The 27,992-nt window shown below is 42.6% G+C and overlaps 1 protein-coding gene across 2 annotated transcripts; it reads left to right on the top strand.

Moving 5' to 3' along the window:
• TAAR1 (trace amine associated receptor 1) lies at window positions 1–26,413 on the top strand. 2 transcript variants are annotated; one of them, XM_056563318.1, is made up of 3 exons: window positions 1–218; window positions 22,147–23,477; window positions 25,961–26,413. In XM_056563318.1, the coding sequence occupies exon 2, from the start codon at window positions 22,250–22,252 to the stop codon at window positions 23,267–23,269; it is 1,020 nt and encodes a 339-aa protein (XP_056419293.1). In that variant the 5' UTR covers window positions 1–218; window positions 22,147–22,249; the 3' UTR covers window positions 23,270–23,477; window positions 25,961–26,413. The 2 variants fall into 2 exon arrangements, with proteins under 2 accessions (XP_056419293.1, XP_056419294.1); XM_056563319.1 differs by lacking the exon at window positions 1–218 and adding an exon at window positions 19,172–19,209.
• Window positions 26,414–27,992: the final 1,579 nt, after the last annotated feature.

The raw sequence follows: 27,992 nt of genomic DNA, 5'->3' as shown, positions 1-27,992 counted from the left end.
GCCAGGGTAAAGATTTATATGCTGCTTATCTGTGCTTACGCATTTAATACGCACATCATCATCTATGAATATCAATAGAATTCTATTGCCTCAAAACCTAAAAGATTCCAATAAGCTGAAGATGCCAGTCTGCATGGATTGCTTGCTCCTACAGTTACTCCTGATGCTGCATATGTTCATGTTATCATCCTATTTTATATGACCTCAGAGTTTACAAGGTAGGCATGAATCGTAAACCTTTTTATGCTCTCTCTTTATATGTTTTATAGTGCTCATGATAACTCATAAAGAGATGTAGTGTATGCGAAAAGTTACATAGAATTTGGCCTCCATCCTAAAACTATCAGAAAATTAGATCAATTTAATGTATTTAAAGAAGAACATGGGCAAGACGTTATACTTCACAGTGGCATCTAAACATAGCTGATACTGTTTAGTTGCTTCTTTTATATATTCCATCTTATGTTTACTATTATGTCTATTATTTAATGTAAGTATTATTTTGTGAATGTAATAAGCCATCTGCATAGATTTGGATAGGTTTGGTCTGCAAGTATTTGTGTAGAACTACCCATTTTTTAAATATTTTTTATGACACTTTTTTTACATGACAATTTTAATTGTTCTGTAACAGCTCAGTTAACATAAGTTTCAACAAATTGTGAGATGTATTGATGGATCGTATTAACTTCCAGATTTCTTCCATTAAGGTTCTGGTTCCAAGTTTAGTGCTGCGGACTACAGTATTCTTGTCCTAAAAAAATCCCCAAGATTCAGACAGAAATGCAGGTGTGAATAGAGTCTTCTAGTGGCAGATTTGCTAAGTTCTCAGCAATTGTGTCAATAGTGAAAATGACGTGTGTGCATTGGAAAGGAAATCTGAGGAGAATATTTCTCTATACAGGGCTAGCTATTGGGGGAGATTCATCAAGACCTATGCTGAGGGAAAGTTGACCAGTTGCCCATAGCAACCAATCAGATTGCGTCTTTTATATTTCAGAGGCCTTTTAAAAAAGGAGAGAAGTGACCTGATTGGTTTCTATGGGCAACTGGTCCTCTACACAAGTTTTGATGAATCTCCCCCATTGTCACCACTAGAAAAACCGAGGATTATAATGCTTTTTAATTCTTTTAAGATAGGGATGAAATGAGAGATAGGTATGGAATGCTTCAGTAGCCTCTGAAATGTCTGAGCACTGATCAAATCACAGGACATCACTTATGATAGAGTGTTGTGGTAAGGTAGAGAAAAACTAAAAAATGCTATGCTTTTAATTCACTCACTTTATTTATTGATAAATGTTTTCATTTTAATCATTTGGAAATTTTAATCATGTGGAATCTTTTTTATTTTAATCATGTGGAAATTAATGTTGGACTTTTAACCCCTTACGGACTCAGCCTATTTTCACCTTAAGGACTGAGCAAATTTTCGTTTTTGCATTTTCGCTTTTTCCTCCTTCCTTTCTAAAAATCATAACGCTTTCAATTTCTCACCTACAGACCCAAATAAGGGCTTGTTTTTTGCATCACCAATTGTACTTTGTATTGACATCGCTTATTTTAGAATATAACCTGCAGCGAAACCAAAAAGAAATCATTTTTATGTGGTGAAATAAATAAAAAAAACACCATTTTGTAAATTTTGGGGGCTTCCGTTTCTACGCAGTGTAATATTTGGTACAAATGACACCTTATCTTTATTTTGTAGGCCCATACAGTTACAAGGATACCCAATATATGTAGGTTTTATTTTATTTTAATACTTAAAAAAATTATAAACTACATGCACCAAAAATAGTATGTTTAAAATTGGCATCTTATGACCCCTATAACTTTTTTATTTTTCAGTGTATGGGGTGGTATGAGGGCTCATTTTTTGCACCTTCATCTGTAGTTTTTATATGTACCATTTTTGTTTTGATGGGACTTTTTGTTCACTTTTTATTAATATTTTTATGGTATATGAAGGGATCAAAAATGCACAATTTTGGACTTTGGTATTTTTTTTACATGTATGCCATCGACCGTGTGATTTAGATAACCTAATATTTTAATAGTTCGGACAATTATGCACGTGGTGGTACCACATATGATTATTTTTATTCTTTACTACATTATTTTATTTCAAAAATAGGAAAAGGGGGGTGATTTAAACTTTTGATAGGGAAGGGGTTAATGAACATTTATAAAAAAAAATGTAGGGGGCTAAACCATACAATCTTCTGATTGCATACACTGATCAGTGCTCTGCCATTGCAAAACACAGATCAGTGTAACCGGCGCTCTGCTGCTCTAACCTGCTGTGCAGGCATGGAGCAATAGATCGCCGATTGGACGACGGAGAGGCAGGTGAGGACCCTCCGTCGTCCGGTAAGCTGATCGGGACATCGCGATTTTGTCACGATAGTCCTGATCAGCTCCGCTGAGCTGCCTAGGTTCTTTTACTTTCGTTTTAGACGCCACAATCAACTTTGAGGGTTAATGCCAAGCATCGGCCCGATCGGCAGTGTCCGGCATTAGCTGTGGTGCACTCCTCTACCATGCACTCTTTCTCTACCTCACGCTTCACAGAGCTGTGGCATTTTCGCACAGTACACTGCTCACATAGCTAGAAGTGCTGGAGCAGCAGTGTGTGCCGAACAAAACTCTGCACACTTGTAAAACCATAAATCTTTAGAAAGTACACAGAGGGGGAGATTCTCAAAGAACTTTGCACGAAAAGTATCAACCACATTTTCAAAGAGCTTTGTGCCACGGTTTACACTGTTCACATCATGTTTCTAAAATTGGGCGTGTTAATGTATATTGTCTGCTTTACATGATATTTTCAAAGGAGTGAAAGACCAGTTTACATAAAAAATTTCACACCAGCTTTTTGATAGTGTAGATATCACAGTAATGGTTGCAGTTTTATTGTTTTTGTTTTCTTCTCATTTTAGGTGAATGCGGAGGACTACGTCAGATTTGGCAGATTGCGATGATGAACAGTGTTATTTTAAAAGTCAATAAAAGGGTTATTGAGGGCTGTGGGGGAGTTTTTTTTAAATAATTTTTTTTTCAATGTGTTGTGTTTTTTTAATTGAATTTTCAGGCTTAGTGGTGGACGCCGTCTTGAAGACAGAATCTATTACTAAGTCAGGGCTTAGTGTTAGCCCCAAAATCAGCTAAATCTAACCCCCAATTATTACTCCCCAATGCCCACCGGCACAGGGGTGCCAGGAATAGCGGTACCAAGAGGATCGGAGCATCAAAAATGGCACTCCTGGGCCTAGTCGGTAACAGGCTGGCATTATTTAGGCTGGAGACCAGTAACAATGGTCCTTGTCCACCCTGGTAACGTTAGGCTGTTGCTGCTTGGTTGGTATCTGGCTGAAAATGAAAAAATGAGGGAACCACAGTCTTTTTTTTTTTTAAATAATAATAATAATTTAAAAAAAATGCATAGTGTTCCCCCTATTTTCAGTATCAACCAGATACCAACCAAGCAACAACAGCCTAATGTTACAAGGGTGGGCGAGGACCATTGTTACTGGCCCTCCCCAGCCTAAATAATGGCAGCCTGTTACCGCCTAGGCCCAGGAGCACCATTTTTGATGCTCTGGGCCTGTTGGTACCAACTCTTCCAGGCACCCTTGTGGCGGTGGGTACCAGGGTAATAATTGGAGATTAGCATTAGCTGATTTGGGGCTAACGCTAATTGATTTTGTCTATAAGACGGCTTCCACTACTAGGCCTGAACATTTAATTATAAAAAAAATAACACATTGAAAACATTTTTTTATTTAAAAAAACACTCCCCCACAGCCCTCATTAACCCTTTTATTGAAATAAAAAATTAATGCTGCTCATCGTTGCAATCCACCAAATCTGACGTAGTCCTCTGCATTCATGTATCTGGAATGAGAATAAAATAAAATAAAAGTTAGTACATTTTTGGTGCTCTCCCTTGCGGAGAGCACACATGATGCTGTGTGTTCAGGGAGCCTCCAATTACTGCTAAACTACAACTCCCATCATGGGGGGCTGTAGTTAAACAACAGCTGGAGTCTCCCTGTTTGGGAGACTCCAAAACGCAAAGTGAGAACATAGTAGTTTGGAAGCAAAACGCATAATGAGAACATTGTCAGGTCTGGACTGTGTAGCTCCGCACCTAATGACTTCATCACTAGTGGGCGTAGCAGTAAAGGTCGCTGGAGTGAGCCCCCCTTTCAATCTGCCCCTCAACCCCTGGACTATAATTCCCATCATGGACAGAGTCTGCCCCATGATGGGAGTAGTAGTCCAAGGGCAGAGGGACAGATCGAAAGGGAGTCTCACTCCTGTGACCCCCTGTGACCTTTACTGCTCAGCCTCCTAGTGATGACATCATCAGGGGCGGAGCTACACAGTCCAGGCCTGACTCTTTTCATTATGCATTTTGCATAATGGATCACCACAGGTCATTCTCTGCTGTGATCCGCATTTATTAACTTTACAAGCCGGCTGCACATGTGGCTCCACTGTGCTGCCCGACGGCTCCAGGCTACTAAAAACATTTTTTATCAGTGTATAACATGCACCCTCACTTTTGAGGAAAAAAAATGAATGTAAAATACATTACTTGGAAGCTCTGAACTATATGCCTCATTATCCCCCAACTTTGATTCCCCCTGCTCCTCAGTTTGCCCCCCCTTCCCCATGCCACATCATTCGTCACCTTTTATCAGCCCCTGTGCCACATTTACCCCCCTCTGATCCCCTGTGTGCCTTCTTTCCTCTGTGATTCCACTTGCTCATCATTCCCTCAGTGCATCATTCGCCCCCCTGCTCATCATTCACCCCCTCTGACTCATCATTTCCCCTGCTCAAAATCCCCCTGCACATTATTTCCCCCCTTGCTCATAATCCCCCCTGCTCATCATTACCCCCCTCTGCCTCATCATCCTCCCGCTGCTCATTATTTTCCCCCTAGCTCATTCCCCCCCCCCTTGCTCATTGTCCCCCCCCCCCCCCTCTCTCCCTACTTTTTCTATTTTTCATATTTCCTTACCTGGCCACACTCCGGCTAGCTCAGGTAATGCGACGGGTCTTGTGGGCTGTTTGGATAGTATGACGAGTGACATCTCCTGCCGGCTCCTCTGCACGGCATCAGAGACTTCACTCCTCATTCTCTGCAGCCGCCGCTGGTCCTAGTGGCCGCAGTGCTGGCTGCTTGTTTAAGTTTAGCAGCCCTACCGTGGCCACTTTAGAACAGTCACCCGCGGCAGCTGCAGTAAATGTGGAGTGACGTCCCTAATGCTGTGCAGAGGAGAAGGCAGCGGATGTCACTCGTCATACTATCCACACAGCCCACAAGACCTGCCACATTACCTGAGCCTGCCGGAGCACGGCCAGGCAAGGAACTATAAAAAGTGGCCACGGCCGGGCTGCTGATCTTTAACAAGCAGTTGGCACTGTGGCCACTTTAAATCAGTGACCAGAACATTTATCACCAATTCATAATCACCGCCGCCAGGAGATGGGAGCTCTGATTGGTGAAAAGCTATGCACGAATCAGAGCTCTCGTCTCCCTGCAGCAGCGATTATGAATTATGAGAGCTGTATACAGGAGCCTGGAGCTGGCAGCGCAGTGTAGCCACATGTGCCGCCGGCTTGTTAACTTAATAAATGCGGATCGCAGCGGTTCTCTGGAGAATGACCCGGTGCGATCTGCACCTCAGCCCCTGGACTATAACTCCCATCATGGTCGGAGTCTGTCCATCATGGGAGTAGTAGTCCTAGAAGTCCCGCAGCCGGGGGATGTGCAAGTGCCATCCCTCAGCGCTGCGGTACTACAACTACTCCCATCATGGGACAGACTCTGCCCATGATGGGAGTTATAGTCCAGATCGAACCGGGTCATTCTCCAGAGCTATTCACCAATCAGAGCTCCAGTCTCCTGGGCAGGGATTATGAAATGTGATACAGTATACAGGAGCTGGCGGCAGTGCAGTGGAGCCGCATGTGCCGCCGGCTTTTACAGTTAATAAATGGGGATTGCAGCGGGTCTCTAGGGAATGACCCAGGTGCCATCTGCACCTCAGCCCCTGGACTACAACTCCCATCATTGGCAGAGTCTGTTCTAACTGTCCCAAAATATTTAATATAATTCTCAGATGCTTTAGAACACTTTGGTAGGTGTCCTCCGAGGTGGTGTATATTTGCGCAAGAAAAGTGCATTTGCTAATTTTTTTTGCGTTTAAAATAAAACACGAAGTTAATAAATTTGATTCTACAGTAGAAAGGGCTCTATGGTAAACTTAACCGTAGACATGGCTATGAAGAATTCTATCAGATTTTTTTTTTTATTTAAAAAAATACTCCCCCACAGCCCTCATTAACCATTTTATTGAAATAAAAAAAACACTGTCATCGTCGCAGTCCACCGAATCTGACATAGTCCTCCGCATTCACGTATTTGAAATGAGAAGAAAAGAGAAACAAGAAATATGGGTTAGTACATTTTTTTTGCTCTCCCCTGGGAAGAGCGCATATAATGCAGTGTCTTCCTAAACAGGGAGCCTCCAATTGTTGCTAGACTACAACTCCCATCATGGGGGGCTGTAGTTAAGCAACAGCTGGAGTCTCCCTGTTTGGGAACACACTGCCAGAAAGGCTCTGTTCCCATTATGCAAAACGCATAATGTGAACAGAGATCTGTCCCTCTACCCTTGGACTACTACTCCTATCATGGAACAGAGCCTGTGCCAAGATGGGAGTAGTTGTAGTACCGCAGCGCTGCTGAGGGATGGCACTTGCACATCTCCCGGCTGCGAGACTTTTAGGACTACTACTCCCATCATGGACAGACTCTGTCCATGATGGGAGTTATAGTCCAGGGGCTGAGGTGCAGATCGCACCGGGTCATTCTGCAGAGACCCGCTGTGATCCACATTTAAAGGGGTACTCCGGTGCTTACACATCTTATCCCCTATCCAAAGTATAGGGGATAAGATGCCTGATCGCGGGAGTCCTGCAGCTGGGGATGCCCGTGATCATGCACGCGGCACCCCGATTGTAATCAGTCCCCGGAGCGCGTTCGCTCCGGGTCTGATTACAGTCGACTGCAGGGTCGGCAACGTGTGACGTCACGCCTCCGCCCCCGTGTGACATCAAGCTCCGCCCCTCAATGCAAGCCTACGGGAGGGGGCGTTATAGCTGACACGCCCCCTCCCATAGGCTTGCAATGAGGGGCGGAGCGTTACATCACACAGGGGCGGGGGCGTGACGTCACACGCCGGGGGCCCTGCGGTCGCCGGTAATCAGTCCGGGAGCGAACACGCTCCGTGGACTGATTACAAAGGGGGTGGCACGTGCATGATCACGGGCGTCCCCAGCTGCGGGACTCCCGCGATCAGGCATCATATCCCCCATCCTTTGGACAGGGGATAAGATGTGTAAGCACCGGAGTACCCCTTTAAGTTAACAAGCCGGCGGTACATGCGTCTACATCGCGCTGCCGCCAGCTTCTATATACAGTGTAATAATTCATAATCCCCGCCACCGAGAGGGGAGCTCTGATTCGTCAATAGCTATCCACCAATCAGAGCTCCCGTTTTCCGGCGGCGGCAATTATGACAGTGTATATACAAGCTGGCGGGCAGCGCGATGTATATGGATGTAAGGCCGGCTTGTATAGTTAATAAATGCGGCTCGCAACAGATCTCCAGAGAATGATCTGTTGCGAGCCGCATTTAAATTAAAAAGCCAGCGGTACATGAAGCTACACTGCGCTCCTGTGCTCCTATTATGACATAATTCATAATCCCTGCCACTGGAACAGCTATTGACCAATCAGAGCTCCCCTCTCCCGGCAGGGATAATGAATTATTACAGTGTATATAGAAGCCGGCAGGGTGCGCAGTGTAGCTGCATGTACCGCTTTTTAACTTAAATGTGGATCGCAGCAGATCATTCTCTGGAGATCTGTTGCGATCCATATTTATTAACTATACAAACAGTTGGTTTATGTGTCTAAACTGCGCTTCCGCCTGCTTCTATACACACTGTAATAATTCATAATCACCGCCGGAACACGGGAGCTCTGATTGGTCAATAGCTATTGACCAATCAGAGCTCCCCTCTCCCGGCGGCGGGAATTAGGAATTATTACAGTGTATATAGAAGCTGGTGGCAGCGCAGTGTAGACGCATGTACCGCCGGCTTGTTATCTTAATAAATGCAGATTGCAGCGGGTCTCTGCACCTCAGCCCCTGGACTATAACTCCCATCATGGGCAGAGTCTGTCCATGATAGGAGTAGTAGTCCTAAAAGTCCTACAGCCGGGGGATGTGCAAGCTGCGGTACTACAACTACTCCCATCATGGGACAGACTCTGTTCCACGATAGGAGTAGTAGTCCAAGGGCAGAGGGGCAGATCCCTCTCCTGTGATCTGCATTTATTAACTATACAAGCCTGCGGTACATGCGTCTACACTGCGCTGCTGCGGGATCCTATATACAGTTCTTATAATTCATAATCCCCGCTGGGAGTGGGGAACTCTAATTGGTGGATAGCTATTGACCAATCAGAGCTCCCGTGTTCTGGCGGCGGGGATTATGATTTATGACAGTGTATACAGGAGCGGTGTGCAGTGTAGCCTCATGTACAGCCGGCTTGTATAGTTAATAAATGCGAATCGCAGCGGGTCTCTGGATAATGACCTGCTGCGATCTGCACCTCAGCCCCTGGACTACAACTCCCATCATGGGAGTCCATGATGGGAGAAGCAGTCCTTACTGTGTCAAAATAGACACTTTGGTACGTGTCCTCCGAGGTGGTGTATATTTGTGCAAGAAAATGCTGTTTGCGCATTTTTTTTGCACAAAAAAACCCCACAATGAGTACATTTGATTCTACAGTAGAAAGTGCTCTATGGTAAATTTAACCGTAGACAAGGGGGATGAAAAATTCTATCAAAACTTGCGCAAAAAACCTGCAAAAAAAACACAAAATTTGTACAAAAAAATTGACACAAAACAGCTCTATATACAATGATAAATTCCCCCCAATGTGTGTGTGTGTGTGTATTTGTGTGTGTATGTTCCACAATCACGTCCAAACGGCTAAAGATATTAACATGAAACTTGGCACACATATTACTAATATGTCAACAACAAACATAGGATAGGTGATTTAACCCTTACTCGCCCCCATTTGCCAGGTTCAGGATTTTAAGTCCAATACAAGTATATGGGAAATATATGTTACTGCATAACTTCCAGACGGCTGGAGATATTTTGATAATACTTGGTCACATGTTACTTATATGTCCACTTAAAATATAGGATAGTTAATTTAACCCTTAACTACTCCCATTTGTGAGGGTCAGGGTTTTTGTTTGAAGTCCCATGAAAATCAATGGGAAATGTATGTTCCCACATAACTTCCGTACGGCTGGAGATATTTCAATACCATGGTACACATATTACAGGTCGGGATATAAGGACGGGATGGGAGGTCGGGATAGGAGGTCGAGATAGGAGGTCAAAATAGGAGGTCGAGCTAGGAGGACGGGATGGTCGGGATGGTCGAGATAGGAAGTTGAGATAGGAGGTTGAGATAGGAGGTCGGGATAGGAGGACAAGATATGAGGATGGCATATGAGGACGGTATAGGAGGTCGGGATAGGAGGTTGAGATAGGAGGACTGGATAGGAGGTTGAGATTGGGATAGGAGGACGGGATAGGAGGTCGAGATAGGAGGTTGAGATAGGAGGATGGGATAGGAGGTTGAGATAGGAGATCGATATAGGAGGTCGAGTTAGGAGGACGGGATATACGGACGGGATTAGAGATAGAGATAGAAGGACGGGATAGGAAGACGGGATAGGAGGACGAGATAGGAGGTTGAGATAGGAGGTCGAGATAGGAGGTTGAGATAGGAGGACGGGATAGGAGGTCGGGATAGGAGGTCGATATAGGAGGTCGAGATAGGAGGACGGGATATACGGACAGGATAGGAGGTCGGGATAGGAGGTCGAGATAGGAGGTCGAGATAGGAGGTCAAGATAGGAGGAAGGTATAGGGGGTCGGGATAGGAGGTCAGGATAGGAGGTCGGTATAGGAGGTAGAGATAGAAGTTCGAGATAGGAGGACAGGATAGGAGGATGGGATATGAGGACGGGATATACGGACAGGATAGGAGGTTGGGATAGGAGGTCGAGATAGAAGGACGGGATAGGAAGACAGGATAAGAGGTCGGGATAGGAGTTCGGGATAGGAGGTCGAGATAGGAGGTCGAGATAGGAGGACGGGATATGAGGACGGGATATGAGGACATGATAGGAGGACAGGATAGGAGGTCAGAATAGGAGGTTGAGATGGAGGACTGGATAGGAAGACGGGATAGGAGATCAGGATAGGAGGTCGGGGTATGAGGATGGGATATGGGGTTGGGATATGACAACAATATATGAGGACGGGATATGAAGTCAAAAGCTTCCTCTGTTGATCTTCCTCCACAACAAGGATTAGGAAGGAAAGACTGGACAACGTCGGGTACTCAGCTAGTACAATGATAAATTCCCCCCAATATGTGTATGTGTGCGTGTGTGTGTATGTTCCAGCATCACGTCCAAACCGCTAAAGATATTAAAATGAAACTTGACACACATGTTTCTTATATGGCAACAACAAACATAGGATAGGGGATTTAACCCTTACCCTCCCTTATTTGCCAGGGTCAGGGTTTTTATTTAAAGTACCATACAAGTCTATGGGAAATTTATGTTACTGCATAATTTCCAAACAGCTGGAGATATTTCGATAATACTTGTTACTTATATGTCACATGTTACTTATATGTCAAATAAAAATATGCAATAGTTAAATTAACCCCTAACTTCCCCCCCATATGTAAAGGATGGGGGTTTTGTTTCAAGTCCCATGCAAGTATATAGGACTTCTGGTGCCTTACTCCACAAGCTCCGCTCTGCATCTCCTGGTGAATGTGTCAGTCTGACTGGTAAGCCACACCCCATCTCACAAAGACACGCTCACCTTTTAAGCCACACCCCTTTTATTTTCAGCTTACAATTTATTTACTACAACGCAGCCCCACTTGAGGACGGGATATAAGGATTAGAAATGAGGATTAGCTATGGGGAGGGATATGAGAATGAGATATGAGGATGGGATATGAGGTTGGGATATGAGGAATGGGAAATGAGGACGGGATATGAGGTCTGGATATGGTGATGAGATATGAGGTCGGGATATGAGGTCGGGATATGTGGATGGAATATAAGGATGGGATATGGGGTTGGGATATGGGTATATGAGGACGGGATAGTAGGTCGGAATTTGGGGTCAGGATATGGGGTCGGGATATGGGAATGGGATATGGGGACGGGATAAGGGGTCATTATATGGGGTCGGGATATGGGGACGGGATATAGGGACGGGATATGATGACAGGATATGAGGACGGGATATGAGAACAAAATATGAGGACAGGATATGAGGAGGAGATTTGGGGTGGGGATATGAGGAGGGCATATGGGGTCAGGATTTTGGGACAGGATATGAGGACAAAAGCTTCCTCCTTTGTTGCTTTTCCCCCAAAAGGATAAGGTAGGAAAAACCGGACAGCGTTGGGTACTCAACTAGTTAGTTATAATAAAGCTGACAGCCATAGTATTTATCAGGTTATGACATATGTTGGCTGCAAATAAACTTTACTTGGGGATTGATGTGTTATGGGCTTATTGTCAACTGATTTATTAGGCATGCCTAAATAAACTTATTCAAAGCAGCCATATGTACACACAGTATTTTACTGATGCTAAGAACTAGAGGCTTTACCAGTGTTTATTATATTTATAAATAATATAATGATACATTGCTAGAACAATATGAATGTGCAGTGATGTAATAAGACCTTTACCAATACACTAAATGGGGGGCATTTATCATTACAAATATACACCGTTTTCACTGTCTATATTGCGCAATCTTTTTTGCGCAATTCAGTTTTTTGCATGTTTTTTGTGTAATTTATTATAGGACTTTACAAGTGGAATTCTAAATCACAGTGTTCAGTAGAGTTGATTATGTGGTGGATATCAATTTATCAACTGCCTCTTTTCCCTTTACACGCACAAATTTTGCGCAAGTCCTGATTTTATTGAGCAAATATACACCATCAGGTAGGACATTTAAGATGTTATAAGAATAAGTCCAGCAATATGTCATACATATTTAGATTAGACTCTGATCTGTACAGATTGGAGATCTTTTAACTGTGTAAAATTCAAACTCCCCCTATTCTTGATGAGTGCAGGAGATTGCACCTGTGTAGAGTGTAACTATGGTGACCGTACAGCCAAGAATGAACTGTTATTGTGTATATGCAGCAGAGCTGAGTGTGATTGTGTATATGCAGCAGAGCTGTGTGACTATGTGTACGCAGCAGAGCTGAGTGTGTGACTGTGTACGCAGCAGAACTGGTTGTGTGGTCATGTGTATGCAGCAGAGCTGAGTGTGTGATCATGTGTGTGCAGCAAAGCTGAGTGTGATTGCGTATATGCAGCAGAGCTGAGTGTCTGACTATGTATATGCAGCAGAGCTGAGTGTGTGATTGTGTGTATGTAGCAGAGCTGAGTGTGTGATCATGTGTATGCAGCAGAGCTGAGTGTGTGATCATCTGTATGCAGCAGAGTTGAGTGTGTGATCATGTGTATGCAGCAGAGCTGAGTGTGTGATCAGGGGTATGCAGCAGAGCTGAGTGTTTGACTGTGTGTATGCAGCAGAGCCGAGTGTGTGCATGGTCATGCATAGACATAATCACACATTCAGCTCTGCTCCATACACATGCTGCACACTCATTTCTGCTACATATACATGATCACACACTCAGCTCTGGTAAATGTACACAGTGTTTACCAACCAGGGTGCCTCCAGCTGTTGCAAAACTGTAACTCCCAGCATGGAGGCATTCTCATTGGTAAACACTGATATAGAGGTAAGGGGAAAGATTGTTTAGCAAAATTAGATATTTTTTTAAACCCAGACATTCTGTGTACTTTGTAAAGATTTACGATATTACTATTGTGCAGAGTTTTGTTCGGCACACATTTCTGCTACAGCACTTTTAGCTATTTGAGCAGTGTACCGAGGGAAAACACTACAGATCTGTGAAGTGCAGCTATGTGAAGTGTGAGGTAGAGAAGGAGTGCACGGTAGGGCAGGGGGGGGGGGTTTCCATATTTGCGAAAAATTTATCAAAGGACGTGCAGAACTTTTGTAAATTAGACAAACAGTGTAAAGGGGTAGATCTGTGTCTACAATAGAAACCTAATGATAAATGTCCCCCAATAACTTTACCTTAGAGAGGTTGCATGGTACTATAATAAATAATAGCACCATACATCTAAATAGAAGAATAGTAGCTGAATATTATCTCTACAGTATATAGTGACCAAACATTACCATCATACACCATGTTCATGGAATGATATCCCCTTATAAATATGGTTCTTTAATGTGTGTGAACAGATATGAATCCTATTAAAGGAAATAAACTGGAAATTGTGTATGATGGACCAAGAATCAGTGGGTACACTGGTTATTATGTTTATAATTAGCCGATTCTGTGTTTTAATGGAGCGGAAATGAATGTACATTATCAACCCATTGTACTAAATGGCATATTCTACATTTTTATCTCAAAATGGATGACATCTTAGTATTTGTAATACAGTTAGCCAAATAAATGACTGCAAAATAAATGTTTGCCTTTATAATGGGTTGTTATATTGTTTAGAGAAACAGGATGTGCTTATGGAATGGGACCATTTTATCCCCCCTCTATCTGGAGGCCAGATGGTGTCACTGCATCAAGGCAGCAATTGAATGAATAAGTGGCCTTTTATAGTTGCTTGTCAGCTTCTATATCTCCCTATACATCCATACATGAACTTCCATTTCATTTAATCTCTGCCTGTATGTGCCAACTATGGTGGAGTAATGTGCACCTACATATTGACCTCTTAAGGACGGCGGGCGTATCCATACGCCCCCCGTTTTAAAGTCCTTAAGGACTGAGGGCGTATGGATACGCCCGTGGGAATTCCGGTCCCCGCCGCTAGCCAGTTGGGGACTGGACCGGGATGCCTGCTGAAATAATTCAACAGGCATCCCGACACATCGCTGAGGGGGGTCTCAGGGGGATTTCCCATGTCGGCGATCGCAGGAAATCGCATGTCAATTCAGAAAGTAGGTATGATTGAAGCCAGGGTCGTTTGAAGGAATTTGGGGGCCCCAAGCAAAATGGACATGGAGCCCCCCCCCTTTGATGTTCACGCACATCACGCTCTAGGGCCGGCGTCAGGACATAGTAATGCCGGCCCTTGAATTCTGGGAGCGCAACGTCGATACAACGCACATTAGGTACAGCAGTGTTCTCCCCACATTAGGTGCAGCAGAGTTCCCCCCACATTAGGTAGGCAGTGTTCCCCCACATTAGGTGCAGCATAGTTCTCCCCACATTAGGTAGGCAGTGTTCCTCCCCACATTAGGTACAGCATAGTTCTCCCCACATTAGGTTGACAGTGTTCCCCCCACATTAGGTGCAGCAGAGTTCCCCCCACATTAGGTGCAGCATAGTTCTCCCCACATTAGGCTGGCAGTGTTCTCCCCACATTAGGTGCAGCAAAGTTCCCCCCACATTAGATAGGCAGTGTTTCCCCCACATTAGGTGCAGCATAGTTCTCCCCACATTAGGTAGGCAGTGTTCCCCCCACATTAGGTACAGCATAGTTCTCCCCACATTAGGTTGGCAGTGTTCCCCCACATTAGGTGCAGCATAGTTCTCCCAACATTAGGTAGGTAGTGTTCCCCACATTAGGCAGGAAGTGTTCCCCCTTAGAAGGCAGGCAGTGTTCCCCCCACATTAGGCAGGCAGTGTTCCTCCCACATTAGGTGCAGCAGTGTTCCCTACCCATACCCCCTGTCCAGACCCCCCCCCCGGGCCATTTTTTTTGGTGGGGGTCTGACTGCTGAGACCCCCACCGATCACCTCGGTTGAAGTGGTTCTCCAGCTGTTGGATAGCTAAAACTCCCACCATGTCTGGAGAGCCTCTGGCATTGGGAGTTGTAGTTTTGTAACAGCTGGAGAGACACAGATTGGACACAGTTTTACCCATCATCACTGCAGAACTTATAAGTGACTACAGCTCTGATGGGACAGTCAGGAGAATACACAATGATGTCAGTGACCTGAGTGACGTCTTCTGACTTGAGTGATATCTTCTCTGCTATCTTTTCTTCTTCATCTGGTCCAGAGACCAGGTCTTCCTCCAGCTCCATCTTCTCTGCAGAGTCTGACATCCAGACATCATTGGCTCCTCACTTTGTCAGTAGATCCTCATCCTCTGCATGAAGACAGTAATCATTATAACCTTGCCAGAAAGTGTACCCTAAATAAAATACTGCCCCACACTGTACCCTGAATATAATACTGCCCCACACTGTACCCTAAATAAAATACTACCCCACACTGTACCCTGAATGTAATACTGCTATACACTGTACCCACTAAATATAATCCTGCCACACACTGTACCCTGAACATAATACTGCCACACACTGTACCCTGAATATAATACTGCTACACACTGTACCCACTAAATATAATCCTGCCCCACACTGTACCCTGAATATAATACTGCCACACACTGTACCCTGAATATAATACTGCCACACACTGTACCCTGAATATAATACTGCCACACACTGTACCCGGAATATAATACTGCCACACACTTTATCCACTGAATATAATCCTGCCACATACTGTACCCTGAATATAATACTGCTATACACTGTACCCACTAAATATAATCCTGCTATACATTGTACCCTGAATAAAATACTGCCACACACTGTACCCTGAATATAATACTGCTATTCACTGTACCCACTAAATATAATACTGCCCCACACTGTACCCTAAATAAAATACTGCCCCACACTGTACCCTGAATATAATACTGCCATACACTGTACCCTGAATAAAACACTGCTATACACTGTACCCACTAAATATAATACTGCCCCACACTGTGCCCTGAATATAATACTGCCACACACTGTACCCACTAAATATAATACCGCCATACACTGTACCCACTAAAAATAATACTGCCACACACTGTACCCTGAATATAATGCTGCCACACATTGCACCCACTGAATATAATACTGCCGCACAGTGTAACCTGAATACTGCCACATGCTGTACCCACTAAATATAATACTGCCATACACTGTACCCACTAAATATAATACTGCCACACACTGTACCCTGAATATAATACTGCCACATGCTGTACCCACTAAATATAATTCTGCCACACACTGTACCCTGAATATAATGCTGCCACACCCTGTACCCTGAATATAATGCTGCTCCACACTGTATCCACTGAATACAATACTGCCCCACATGCATACACATCATATATACATATACACCCCTCTTATCCTCTGTGTCCTCATCACCCCCATAACACCCCTGCACCTCTCATGACCCTCATAACAATCGCTCTGCACCTCTCATCACCCCCAAAACACCCCCCATAACATTCCCCATAACACCCTGCACCTCTTATCACCCCCATAACACCCCTGCACCTCTTATCACCCCCATAATACCCCTGCACCTCTTATCACCCCCATAACACCCCTGCACCTCTTATCACCCCCATAACACCCCTGCACCTCTTATCACCCCCATAACATGCCTGCACCTCTTATCACCCCCATAACACCCCTGCACCTCTTATCACCCCCATAACACCCCTGCACCTCGTTTCACCCCATAACACCCCCCTGCACCTCTTATCACCTGCATAACACCCCTGCACCTCTTATCACCCCATAACACCCCCCTGCACCTCTTCTCACCCACATAATACCCCCCTGCACCTCTTATCACCCCCATAACACATGCACCTCTTATCATCCCCATAACACCCCCCTGCACCTCTTATCACCCCCATAATACCCCTGCACCTCTTATTACCCCCATAACACCCCCTGCACCTCTTATCACCCCCATAACACCCCTCTGCACCTCTTATCACCCCCATAACACCCCTGCACCTCTTATCACCCCCCCCCCCCCGGGCCCCCCGGGCCAGTTTACTTACCCTGCTGCGGATCGTTGCAGCAGCGTGAGTCTGCTGCTTCTCCTGTCACTGCATGAGGAGGATGCTGGAGGTTCGCATGGGGACATAGGAAGGGACAGGTAAGGTGATTGGAGTAGACGTGCGTGCCTGCATGGGGCACGTGACGTCTCTACTCCCATCAGCCCCTGACCTGTCCGGTGCCGGCCCTGCTTTGTTTCTTAAGGGTACACGCCCTACAAAAAGGTAATTTAATTGAAATGTGCGGGCCTCCCGAAGTGCCCTGTCGCTACTGGATGGACAAGCACCGGCTCTGCTCGGGGCCCCCAGCCAGCTCAGGGCCCCAAGCAATTGCTTGGTTTGCCGGTCCGGTAGCGATGGGCCTCATTGGAGCTGTCAGTGAGAGCCCCGATCATCCTGAGGGATAGGAGCGAGGTAGCAGTGTTGCAATCTCATCCTATCCCCTGCCATTAGTCAACAATGAATGCTGACCAATGGCAGTGGAAGGCAGGGGGTTGCCATGGAAACCCCCCGCTCTGCCCACCCCTAGATGTCGGTCAGAACATGGCAAGAAGATGTCGGCCGATACCTGAGGAGAAGATGCCGTGGGGACAGGGAAAGGAAGGTGGCAGTAAAGCGATATTTACTGCTGCCCTTCTAGTGGTTGCCAAACTGCAACTCCCAGCATGCCAAGACAGCAAAAGGCTGTCTGGGCATGCTGGGAGTTGTAGTTTTGCAACATCTGGATCGTCACAGTTTGGAGACCATTATTACAGTGGTGCCCAAACAGTAGCCCTCCAGATGTTGCAAAACTACAACTCTCAGCATGCCTAGACTGCCCAGGCATGCTGGGAGTTGTAGTTCTGTAACATCTGTCCCTTCAGATTTTTCAATTTTCATGAACATTTTGAAAATTGCTGCTATACTTTGAAGCCCTCTAGTTTTTTCAAAAAGTAAAAATATGTCAATTTTATGATGCCAACATAAAGTAGACATATTGTATTTGTGAATCAATATAAAATGTATTTGGAATATCCATTTTACTTACAAGCAGAGAATTTCAAAGTTAGTTAGAAATTTTCAAAATATTCATGACAATTTGGGATTTTTCACCAAGAAAGGAAAAAATTTACCACTAAAATAAAGTAGAATATGTCATGAAAAAACATTCTCAGAATCAGAATAATCGGTAAAAGCATTTATTAGAGTTATTAATGCTTAAAGTGACAGTGGCCAGAATTGCAAAAAAGGGCTCAGTCCTTTAATGGTATTCCAGGAAAAAGCTTTTTTTTATATATCAACTGGCTCCGGAAAGTTAAACAGATTTGTAAATTACTTCTATAAAAAAATCTTAATCCTTCCAATAGTTATTAGCTTCTGAAGTTGAGTTGCTGTTTTCTGTCTAACTGCTTTCTGATGACTCACGTCCCGGGAGCTGTCCAGCTCCTATGGGGATATTCTCCCATCATGCAAGGGATATTCTCCCATCATGCACAGCTCCCGGGACGTGACATCATCATTGAGCAGTTAGACAGAAAACTTCAGAAGGTAATAACTATTGGAAGGATTAAGATTTTTTTATAGAAGTAATTTACAAATCTGTTTAACTTTCCGGAGCCAGTTGATATATAAAAAAAGTTTTTGCCTGGAATACCCCTTTAAGGTGAAAAAGGGCTCAGTCCTTAAAGGGGTACTCCGGTGGTTAATTTTTTTGACTATATGGCATCTTCTTTGTAAGTTTAGTTTTTTTGCAATATACAAGTGTTATATGTTTTGGTAGCATGTGTGTCTTTTTCTTACCTGTTTGTTGGGCAGGAAGTTCTGTAGTTCAGAGGGTTTTCTTTTACTGTTGTCCACAGTTCTGAGTCTGCTGTAGACAAGATGTCATAGCACTTTTTTTCTCTCTGTCTGCATGAGAGGAATAAGCCATGCCCCTCATCTCATCCAGCTGAGTGCACAGCTCCTCCCCTCCCCCCTGCTCTGTATTCTAAGGACACAGGTCTGCACAGTAGAAGAAACACAGAGAAGATAAGTGTTATCTGAAGGGGAGGATGAGAAGGTGCACGGGCTGGGGATGTATAGACTGCAGGGGAATAAATCTCATACTGGGAATGATCTCTATGGGGGGAGATTTATCAAAACCTGTGCAGAGGAAAATTTGGGCAGTTGCCCATAGCAACCAATCAGATTGCTTCTTTCATTTTTCACAGGCCTTCATAAAAATGAAAGCAGCAAGCTGATTGGTTGCTATGGACAACTGGGCAAGTTTTCCTCTGCACAGGTTTTGATAAATCTCCCCCTATATGTGAAGGGTGAGGGGGACTCCTGAATGTCACATGCTGGAAGTTGTAGTCCCTGTTGTGTGTGTGTGTGTGTGTGTATGTGTGTATGTGTGTATGCTAGTGTTTACAAACCAGTGTGCCTCCAGCTGTTGCAAAGCTACAACTCCCAGCATGCCCTGACAGACTTTGGGCATGCTGGGAGTTGTAGATTTGCAACAGCTGAAGGCACACTGGTTGGGAAACACTGTTCTAGCCTATTCAGCATACACATCAAGTTACACCAGTGTTTCCCAACCAGTGTGCCTCCAGCTGTTACAAAACTACAACTCCTAGCATGCCCAAAGGCTGTCCGGGCATGCTGGTAGTAGTAGTTTTGCAACACCTGGAGGCACCCTGGTTGGGAAACACTGGTGTATGTGGTGAACTACAACCCCCAGGAGACTACAGAGGCAGCATGCTGGTGTTATACCACAGACTGAAGACTCCTGAATGACACATGTTGGGAGTTGTAGTCCCTTTTGTGTGTGTTTATGACAGTGTATCCCAACCAGAACTGATTATATTAGTGTGCTGTGTATATGGGGGCTGACCCGGGAAAATAGTAGGATGGGTAAAGAGCGGAACAAAAAAAAAGGAGCCGCCCCCAAACCAGCAAGGCATGTGGCATACTGGGATTTGTAGTTTTCAGCACAGCAAGAAACAGGAAATAGAAGCAAAGATAGGACAACAAAGTGGGGGATAAAAAGGCAACAAAGAACAGAAATAGAGTAGGCTAAACAACAAGAATAGAAATGAAACAAAACAAATAGGGTAAGTCAAAAACAGAAAAACATGTTGACCACCGGAGTACCCCTTTAAGGGGTTAAAAAGGTGCACAAACCCTAATAAATAAGTTGCAACTATGGCTGCCCGTGTGGCACAGACTACACTGATTTCCTCTATATTTTACAGTAGTTTTTTTGTGTGTAAATTATAGTAAATGAGGCGGGCATGAGGAGGTATCTATACTAAGCCTTGCTCACTTTCTAAGAAGTCACAAATTTTTGCACAGAATGAGGTCTTGCAGGGTCTTTCAACTTCTTGACACCAAAAAACTGGTGTACTCATTTGATAAATTTTACCCTTTGAGTTTTAGATTTGTTGTACTATTTTCTTATTCATATACCTCCAACTGCAGATTCTTCAGTCTTCTCCATCTGTTCCCATAGAAATCTAAAGGCAGAATTTTAAGTTTAAAAAGGAAATGTTCATATTTGAAATACATTGCATAAAATATTGGGTGTAAAATACACCTTTTGACTAAAAGCTCACATTACTCAGTTCAGAGTAAAGTGTTTGAATGAGTATCTTGAACTTTCTCTAATAAAAACCTTGTTGTTTACATACAGATGTAGTCTTGTGTTTGTGTTGGGATATCCTAATGCACCAAAGACTATTATTTATTATTATTATTATTATTATAATTACTATTATTATCATTTAGTTTTATGTGCAATGTATTAGGATAATTTATCTCAACCTCAGGAGTTCATTATAATATCTTAATGCACCAAAGAACAGGATGACTGGCTACATCTGTACATAGAGGGGAAAATTATGCAAATAAGTACGTCAGTGTTTTGGCATAGAAAGTCAGTAATTCCTCACAAGCCCAGTTTTATGCAAAAATTTGTGACTTGCAACTTCACACCTCACTCGCCAAGTGGGTGAGGCTAGCAGTAATAGCTGTGCTGGATTTTATAAAACTAAAAAAGTTTTAGGTTAGTTGGAGGGGCACAGGGTGGTCACAGGTGTGCCAGATTTATTAAAGGAAATCTGTCATTAGTGTCACCTACCCTAACTTGTTGGTACAGACAGGTAGTGCAGTTGACACTGATGACAGCCATACTTACCTGGTCCTGTACCGTGCTCCTTTTCTCCCGCTATCTTCCTTAGTATTTTGTGTTCTTGGGCCAACCTGGAGCATGCGCAGAGCTTCCCTACTTTTCTGCTGGGTCCCGATCAGGAAACTCCAACCATGATCCAAGTCAACCCCAGACCAAAAACAATGGAGTAAGAAAGCGGGAGAACAGGACCCGATAAGTATGGTTGTCGTCAGTGTGACCTGCACATGACACATATAAAACTAGCAGGATTTTACTTACCACCTTGCTGATTTAGGTAGCTCCTGCCTGTCTGCACCCAAAAGAGGTGGTTGGAAAAGCCAGAAGCAGCTGAAGAAATATGATGGGCAGGAGTTTGCCAGAAACCTGAATCAGCAGGGTGAGACAACTCATTTAGGACTGGCATGTAAATCCCCTCCATAATGTAAAAACTGTACAAAGTACTATTAAAATAGGACACTAAAATAGTTCATTGTACACACATGGGTGCATAAGTGTTCAGTGGTACTATGTGCATGACATCACAGCTGTTCATAATTTGTCGGTTGTAGTTTAGTTGTTTTTTCTGCTTCTTCTGGGAGCAGAATAATGAGAAAATGGAACAAGATTTTTGCTACACGACAGGGGCCAATAGAACCTACAGATCCCATTGACGTTACTGGTCTGTAAGGGTTCAGGCATGATTTGACCAGACCAAAAAAATTGCATTCTGAAATTTTTTTTGTCTATCTTTTGGATGAACTCTGCGACATGGGGCCACGATGGAGTCTCTGACGCAGATGGGAATCCAGCTTAAACAAATTAACAACCAATTTTTTATTTGTTTTACAGTTTTTGACAACTAGAATAAGAAAAGTTATTCATCATATGCTTTACAACCAGATCTTTACCCACTGCACCCAATGCATGAAGGGAAACATCATCTGAAGGTACAATGCAATTACAATACTGTTTTGAAACAATGAACAAGTCGTGCGAAAAGAATAACTGGTCAAACAGCATAAGGATTCCTATGTATGTGTTCATGGTAAGCACCATTTTGGCCACATTGGCTGGAAATCTTGCTGTGATCATCTCTATAGCTCATTTCAAGCAGCTTCACTCACCAACAAATTACCTGATCCTTTCTATGGCTACCGTGGACTTTCTATTGGGATGCCTTGTTATGCCATATAGTATGGTGAGATCAGTGGAGAACTGCTGGTATTTTGGAGAAATCTTCTGTAAAATCCATACAGGAACAGACATAATGCTCAGTACAGCTTCCATATTTCATCTCTCATTTATCTCTGTAGATAGATATTACGCAGTATGTGACCCACTGAGATATAAGACAAGAATAAATCTTTTTACAGTACTTGCAATGATCGCTACCAGTTGGGTGGTACCTGCTATTTTTGCCTTTGGTATGATCTTTCTTGAGCTTAATATAAAGGGTGCGGAATCCTATTTCTACAATGAGGTCAGCTGTGTTGGAGGGTGCTTTGTGTTTTTTAGTGAAACATCTGGGGTAGTAGCCTCCATGTTGTCCTTTTTTATTCCTGGATTTATTATGATCTGTGTTTATGGAAAAATATACATCATTGCCAGGAGACAAGCAAGGTCAATAAAAGATGCTACGAATCAGACCCAATTCCAGATCGCTCTCGAAGAAGCACAACAAGGATCCCGATGCAGAGAGAGGAAAGCGGCCAAAACCCTGGGAACAATCATGGGAGTTTTCCTTATTTGTTGGTCGCCCTTCTTTTTCTCCACAGCTACCGATCCATTTATGAACTATGGTATTCCACCTATTGTCATCGACGCATTTGTATGGATTGGATATTTAAATTCAACCTTCAACCCATTGGTCTATGCTTTCTTCTATTTGTGGTTCCGGAGAGCTTTAAAAATGATCTTGTTTGGAAAAGTTTTTCATGTTGATTCTTCTAGAACGATTTTATATTATGAGTAATTTATCAAAACCTTTAGGAAAAAAAAAGAAAGAATGAACGCTGAAACAATTGCATGTGACTGAAAAGGCATATCGGGGGAAAATAAAAAGACAAACAAAACCTTAGCAATATTGTATCACAAAGTACTCTACTTCGAAAATACCCTTTTTTTTTTTTGTACTACTGCTGGTATCTTGAGAGAAGGATCAACTTTAATAAATTATTTTAGTAAGTATATTTATTTCTCATTTCGAAAACCATTTAATGCATAAACAGTAATTTGTGATTCCTAATCTTCCCTTAGTGGTCAAGACATCTGTGTATTTTAAATGTGTGTGTCTATTCCAAAAGGTTGGACCTTTGTTTCAGAAACGTAGAGCTCTAACATCTAATTTTGTACGCTGTTAAAAATATATCTTGGGGTGAAAATCACAGAAGAATTGTGAGAAAACTATCATACACAGGTACAGACACTATATGATGAGCTACACTAACTTTACAGCCCCTGTAGAATAGTCAAATAAAAAAAAATCCTGGAATACACTGGGGGAAGATAGCTTGCAGGATTGCCATCTCCAGGTTGATATACAGTAATCTGTTGTCACTTAAATGGGCACTGTCAGATACAAAAACTTTTATATGTTGTACATCTTGGCAAAACATTAACCTTCCTAATATACTTTATAAGAAAATGTTATTTCCTTTTATAGAAATCATGGCTGATAAAAAAATAAAAAAAACTCCCGATACCATCCAGAACATAATCCTGCCTGGCTGCATCATCTTTGTCTGAGCTGAAGCACAGGTATGGATAAAGTCCAGTAAGTGAAGGTGGGACTAGCCTTCCTCTGTGCTCACTCCTGTCCTATAATCCTGTAGCATGAAAAAACGGAGAAGAGGGTTACAGAACAGCCTGCAGTAATTGGATGAGGAGAGCCCGCACTCAGGGATAAAGATGAGTCATGCAGCGTGATGACATGCCCCCTCAAAAGCACAAAATGATTAAGCAAGTAAACAACAGATAGAAGGTATTTGTGAGAAATATAGGGGCTAGACATATAAAAAAATATATACATGGTCAGGAAAAGGTCCTGAGTAACTTATTTTTTTTTCTGTGGGATATGAAAGGTATGCTTTAACAATTAACCCCTTCCCAACCCATGATGTACATTATGTTATGGGCAGGTGAGGCAGTATGGTGCTGGCTCAAATGTCAAACCCACACCATACCCAGCAATTGTTGCCTGCTATCTGTGGTTGACATCTGTCTGTAATAACACTCTCCACTGTCCACCATTTAATTGTTTAGATATGTGCTATGTCTTTGGGATGGCAGTCCAGAGATGATGGCACTTACCATCTGAGGAATCAATGTCATATCATCAAACACTTTTTCCTCCTCCTCACAGGACTTTAAACAAGTCAAACTGTCCACAAGGGTTGTACTTCTCTCTGAAACCACACCACCCCTGGAAGATGGTGAGAACTTTTGCTTGCTGATGTAGCTGCTACTACTACCACCAGGCACCTGGTTGCTCTTGCTACCTGTACTGGTGCTGGTAATGCCACCAACTGGCAGAGGACATGGCAGGTGTCTTCTGTCCTCTTCCGATGATTCCTTAACCAGACATCATTTTTTTTTTTTTTTTTTTTTTTTTTTTTTGGGGTGATTTGTCACTCACCTACTGTAAAATTTCAGTTTCAGTTCTAGAAATGCATATTTATGTTAAACCCAGGTACAAATTCAATGTTTTATTTTAATTATTTTTTATTAAAACTAGAAACTACACCTAACTAGTCCTTAGAAGGCTATGCCCTGTTCACTCTCAAGGCTTTTTAATGTGTAGTTATGTTAAACCCAGATAGAAATACTATGTGTTCGATTAAACCCAGAAAATACATGTAACATGGCCTAAAATGCATATTCCACATTCACAATGCTTTTAATGCTGTGCTCAACTTGTTAGGTATTGTATTGTGATGCTTTTATGGGCTTGTTCACTGCTGGCTGGAATTTGTAGTACACTAACTGTCTACACTAACTGACTAACTACTAATCAGTAGTTCTTTCTCCCTCAGCTTTCTCTCTCTAAAATAGTAGCTGCAATGCAGTGCATATGGCTGTATTAGCCTCTGAAACCCCCCTCTATGCTGTGTCCTCATTGACCTGGGAGCTGTATGGCACATAATGCAAAGCAATGATGGGTAATGTGATTTTGCCGATAGCTGCAAGTTGTGCTGGGCTGCCCTCACGTCATTTCAGTGTTTCTAGTTCCTAGCTCTTTCATTCAGGAACAATACACCACGGGGGAGATTTATCAATTCACGTGCAAAGGAAAAGTTGCCCAGTGGCCCATAGCAAACAATCAGATTGCAGAGGCCTTGTGTAAAATGAAATCTGATTGGTTACTATGGACAACTGGGCAACTTTTCCTCTGCACAGGTTTTGATAAATCTTCCCCCATGTGTTTCTCATCCCTTCTGCTAGCCGAGCCTGCCAATGTTCGAAAGTTTGCCGAGCTGCTGTCACCTGAAAGTTATATGCCAGAGCAGGTTCTCTGGACTTTCTCATCTCTACTTACGTCTGTAGGTTTCTGATTGGGTCACCTCATGTCCCTTTGTTTCTGTGTTTCACAATTAGCGGATGTTATTTATGTATGGATAACATTGGTGTCCTTTTAACCTATTTTCCCTTTTCACATATTCTTTAGGTATTTTGGTGTAAAGGAAAATTGGATGCATTCCTCAAACTCATGTTGCTCTTTTAGTCACTGGATTTGAACACGTAGAATGGTAGAGCTTTTCAAAGTTTTCTTCTATGGAACTTGTATGCAGAGTGACTATATTCTATTAGCTGAACCAGCATCTCCTCTAAAAGAATCACCCATCTGCACAGAGCAAGGTACTGGTTGGCTAGAAAGCTGCCTCCGATACAGCTGAGGGTGGGAAATTACTGACTCTTATCAGAGAGATTAACTGTGTGTATAGACTTATTGCTACATGCAAAAAGAAAGTATAAACATTTGCTTTCCGCCAGAAGGAATAAAACTGTCTCGTACTACTCTGGAGAAAGTTAATGAGAAAAATAAAAACAAATTAAGGATACAAATAAAGGAAGATAATTGTATAATTGAATAATTGAATAATTGTAATGCTGTTTATTATGATTTATGGCCACCATTCTCATGAATTCATTACATAATTAATATTTTAATTTATTTAGGATTTGTGTAATCTTCGTGTGTGGTTATTTAGTTTCAAGACTTGTGTCTTTTTTATGTCATTAATACTTACTACTAAAGATAAGGAAAATATTACACTACAGAGGGATCTGAAGAAGCTGGAGGTTTGGGCAGGGAAACGACAGATGAGGTTTAATGTGCATAAATGAAAAGTTATGCACTTGGGCTGAAACAACAAAATGCATGATTATGTGCAAGTAAGATTATATAATGTAATAAAAGAGGCATAGATGCTCATGACAAGAACATAGAGGCATTTACTAAGCTTTTTGAACCTGTTTCATTATGCACTTGCACAACGTTTTCTTTCTTGACTTTTTTTTAGACGAATTTATGAAGCATTTGCACTCTTTTTTTGCAACTCGATAATTTTTAGCCTTTGGCCTAAAAAGTGTGTGTGATTTTAGTGTTGTTTAGACAAGTATTATGCGAAAGTTTTTTTTATTAATTGTACCTTTGTTACATTGTAAATGTAAATTGTTACATTTGAAACTGGCAGAAAGGTAGAAAGTGTAAGCTCAAAAACTATATAAATATATATATATATATATATATATATATATATATATATATATACACACATATAAAATATTGGTAGCAACTATAAGAGGTTTTTAGAACAAGCATTAGAATTAGCTGGTCATGTTAGAGGATAAGTTGAAAAATCTATTCCGGAAGCTTTCTAAAGATCTTTTAGTCAAGATAGGAAAAAACTGCTATACAGCACAACCAGTGAAAAGAAGAAAGACCGTAACCTTTCTGTATGTCATTGTTCAGGGGTTTTATACTCTGAGAATTTTTGGATGTGTATGTACATTATTATATTAGATTGTACATACAGTGGGGATCAAAAGTTTGGGCACCTCAGGTAAAAGTTTGTATTAATGTGCATAAGGAAGACAAGGAAAGATGGAAAAATCTTCAAATGGCATCAAATTACAGATTAGACATTCTTATAATATGTCAACAAAAGTTAGATTTTATTTCCATCATTTACACATTCAAAATAACAGAAAACAAAAAAAAAATGGTATCTGCAAAAGTTTGGGCACCCTGCAGAATCTATAGCATGCACTGCCCCCTTTGCAAAGATGAGACCTGCCAGTGTCATGGATTGTTCTCAATCATCATCTGGGAAGACCAGGTGATGTCAATCTCAAAGGTTTTAAATGCCCACACTCATCTGACCTTGCCCCAACAATCAGCACCATGGGTTCTTCCAAGCAGTTGTCTAGAAATCTGAAACTGAAAATAAATGACGCTCACAAAGCTGGAGAAGGCTATAAGAAGATAGAAGATCTGGAAGACCAAGAAAAATATCAGACAAAACAGCTCGCAGGATTCTGAGAAAAACAGTTCAAAACCCACGCTTGACTGCACAATCCCTCAAGAAAGATCTGGCAGACACTGGAGTTGTGGTACACTATTCCATTATAAAGAGATACTTGTACAAATATGGTTTTCATATGAAGAGTCATCAGAAGAAAACCTCTTCTACGTC

Source organism: Hyla sarda, chromosome 3 (genome assembly GCF_029499605.1).
Source record: "Hyla sarda isolate aHylSar1 chromosome 3, aHylSar1.hap1, whole genome shotgun sequence".
NCBI classification, from domain to species: Eukaryota; Metazoa; Chordata; class Amphibia; order Anura; family Hylidae; genus Hyla; species Hyla sarda.
Note: the sequence above shows the minus strand (reverse complement) of the source record. Positions and strands in the feature narration are given on the sequence as shown.

Coding starts and splice junctions, on each gene's coding strand:
- TAAR1 (XM_056563318.1), top strand. CDS start 22,250: ATGCAATTACAATACTGTTTTGAAACAATGAACAAGTCGTGCGAAAAG.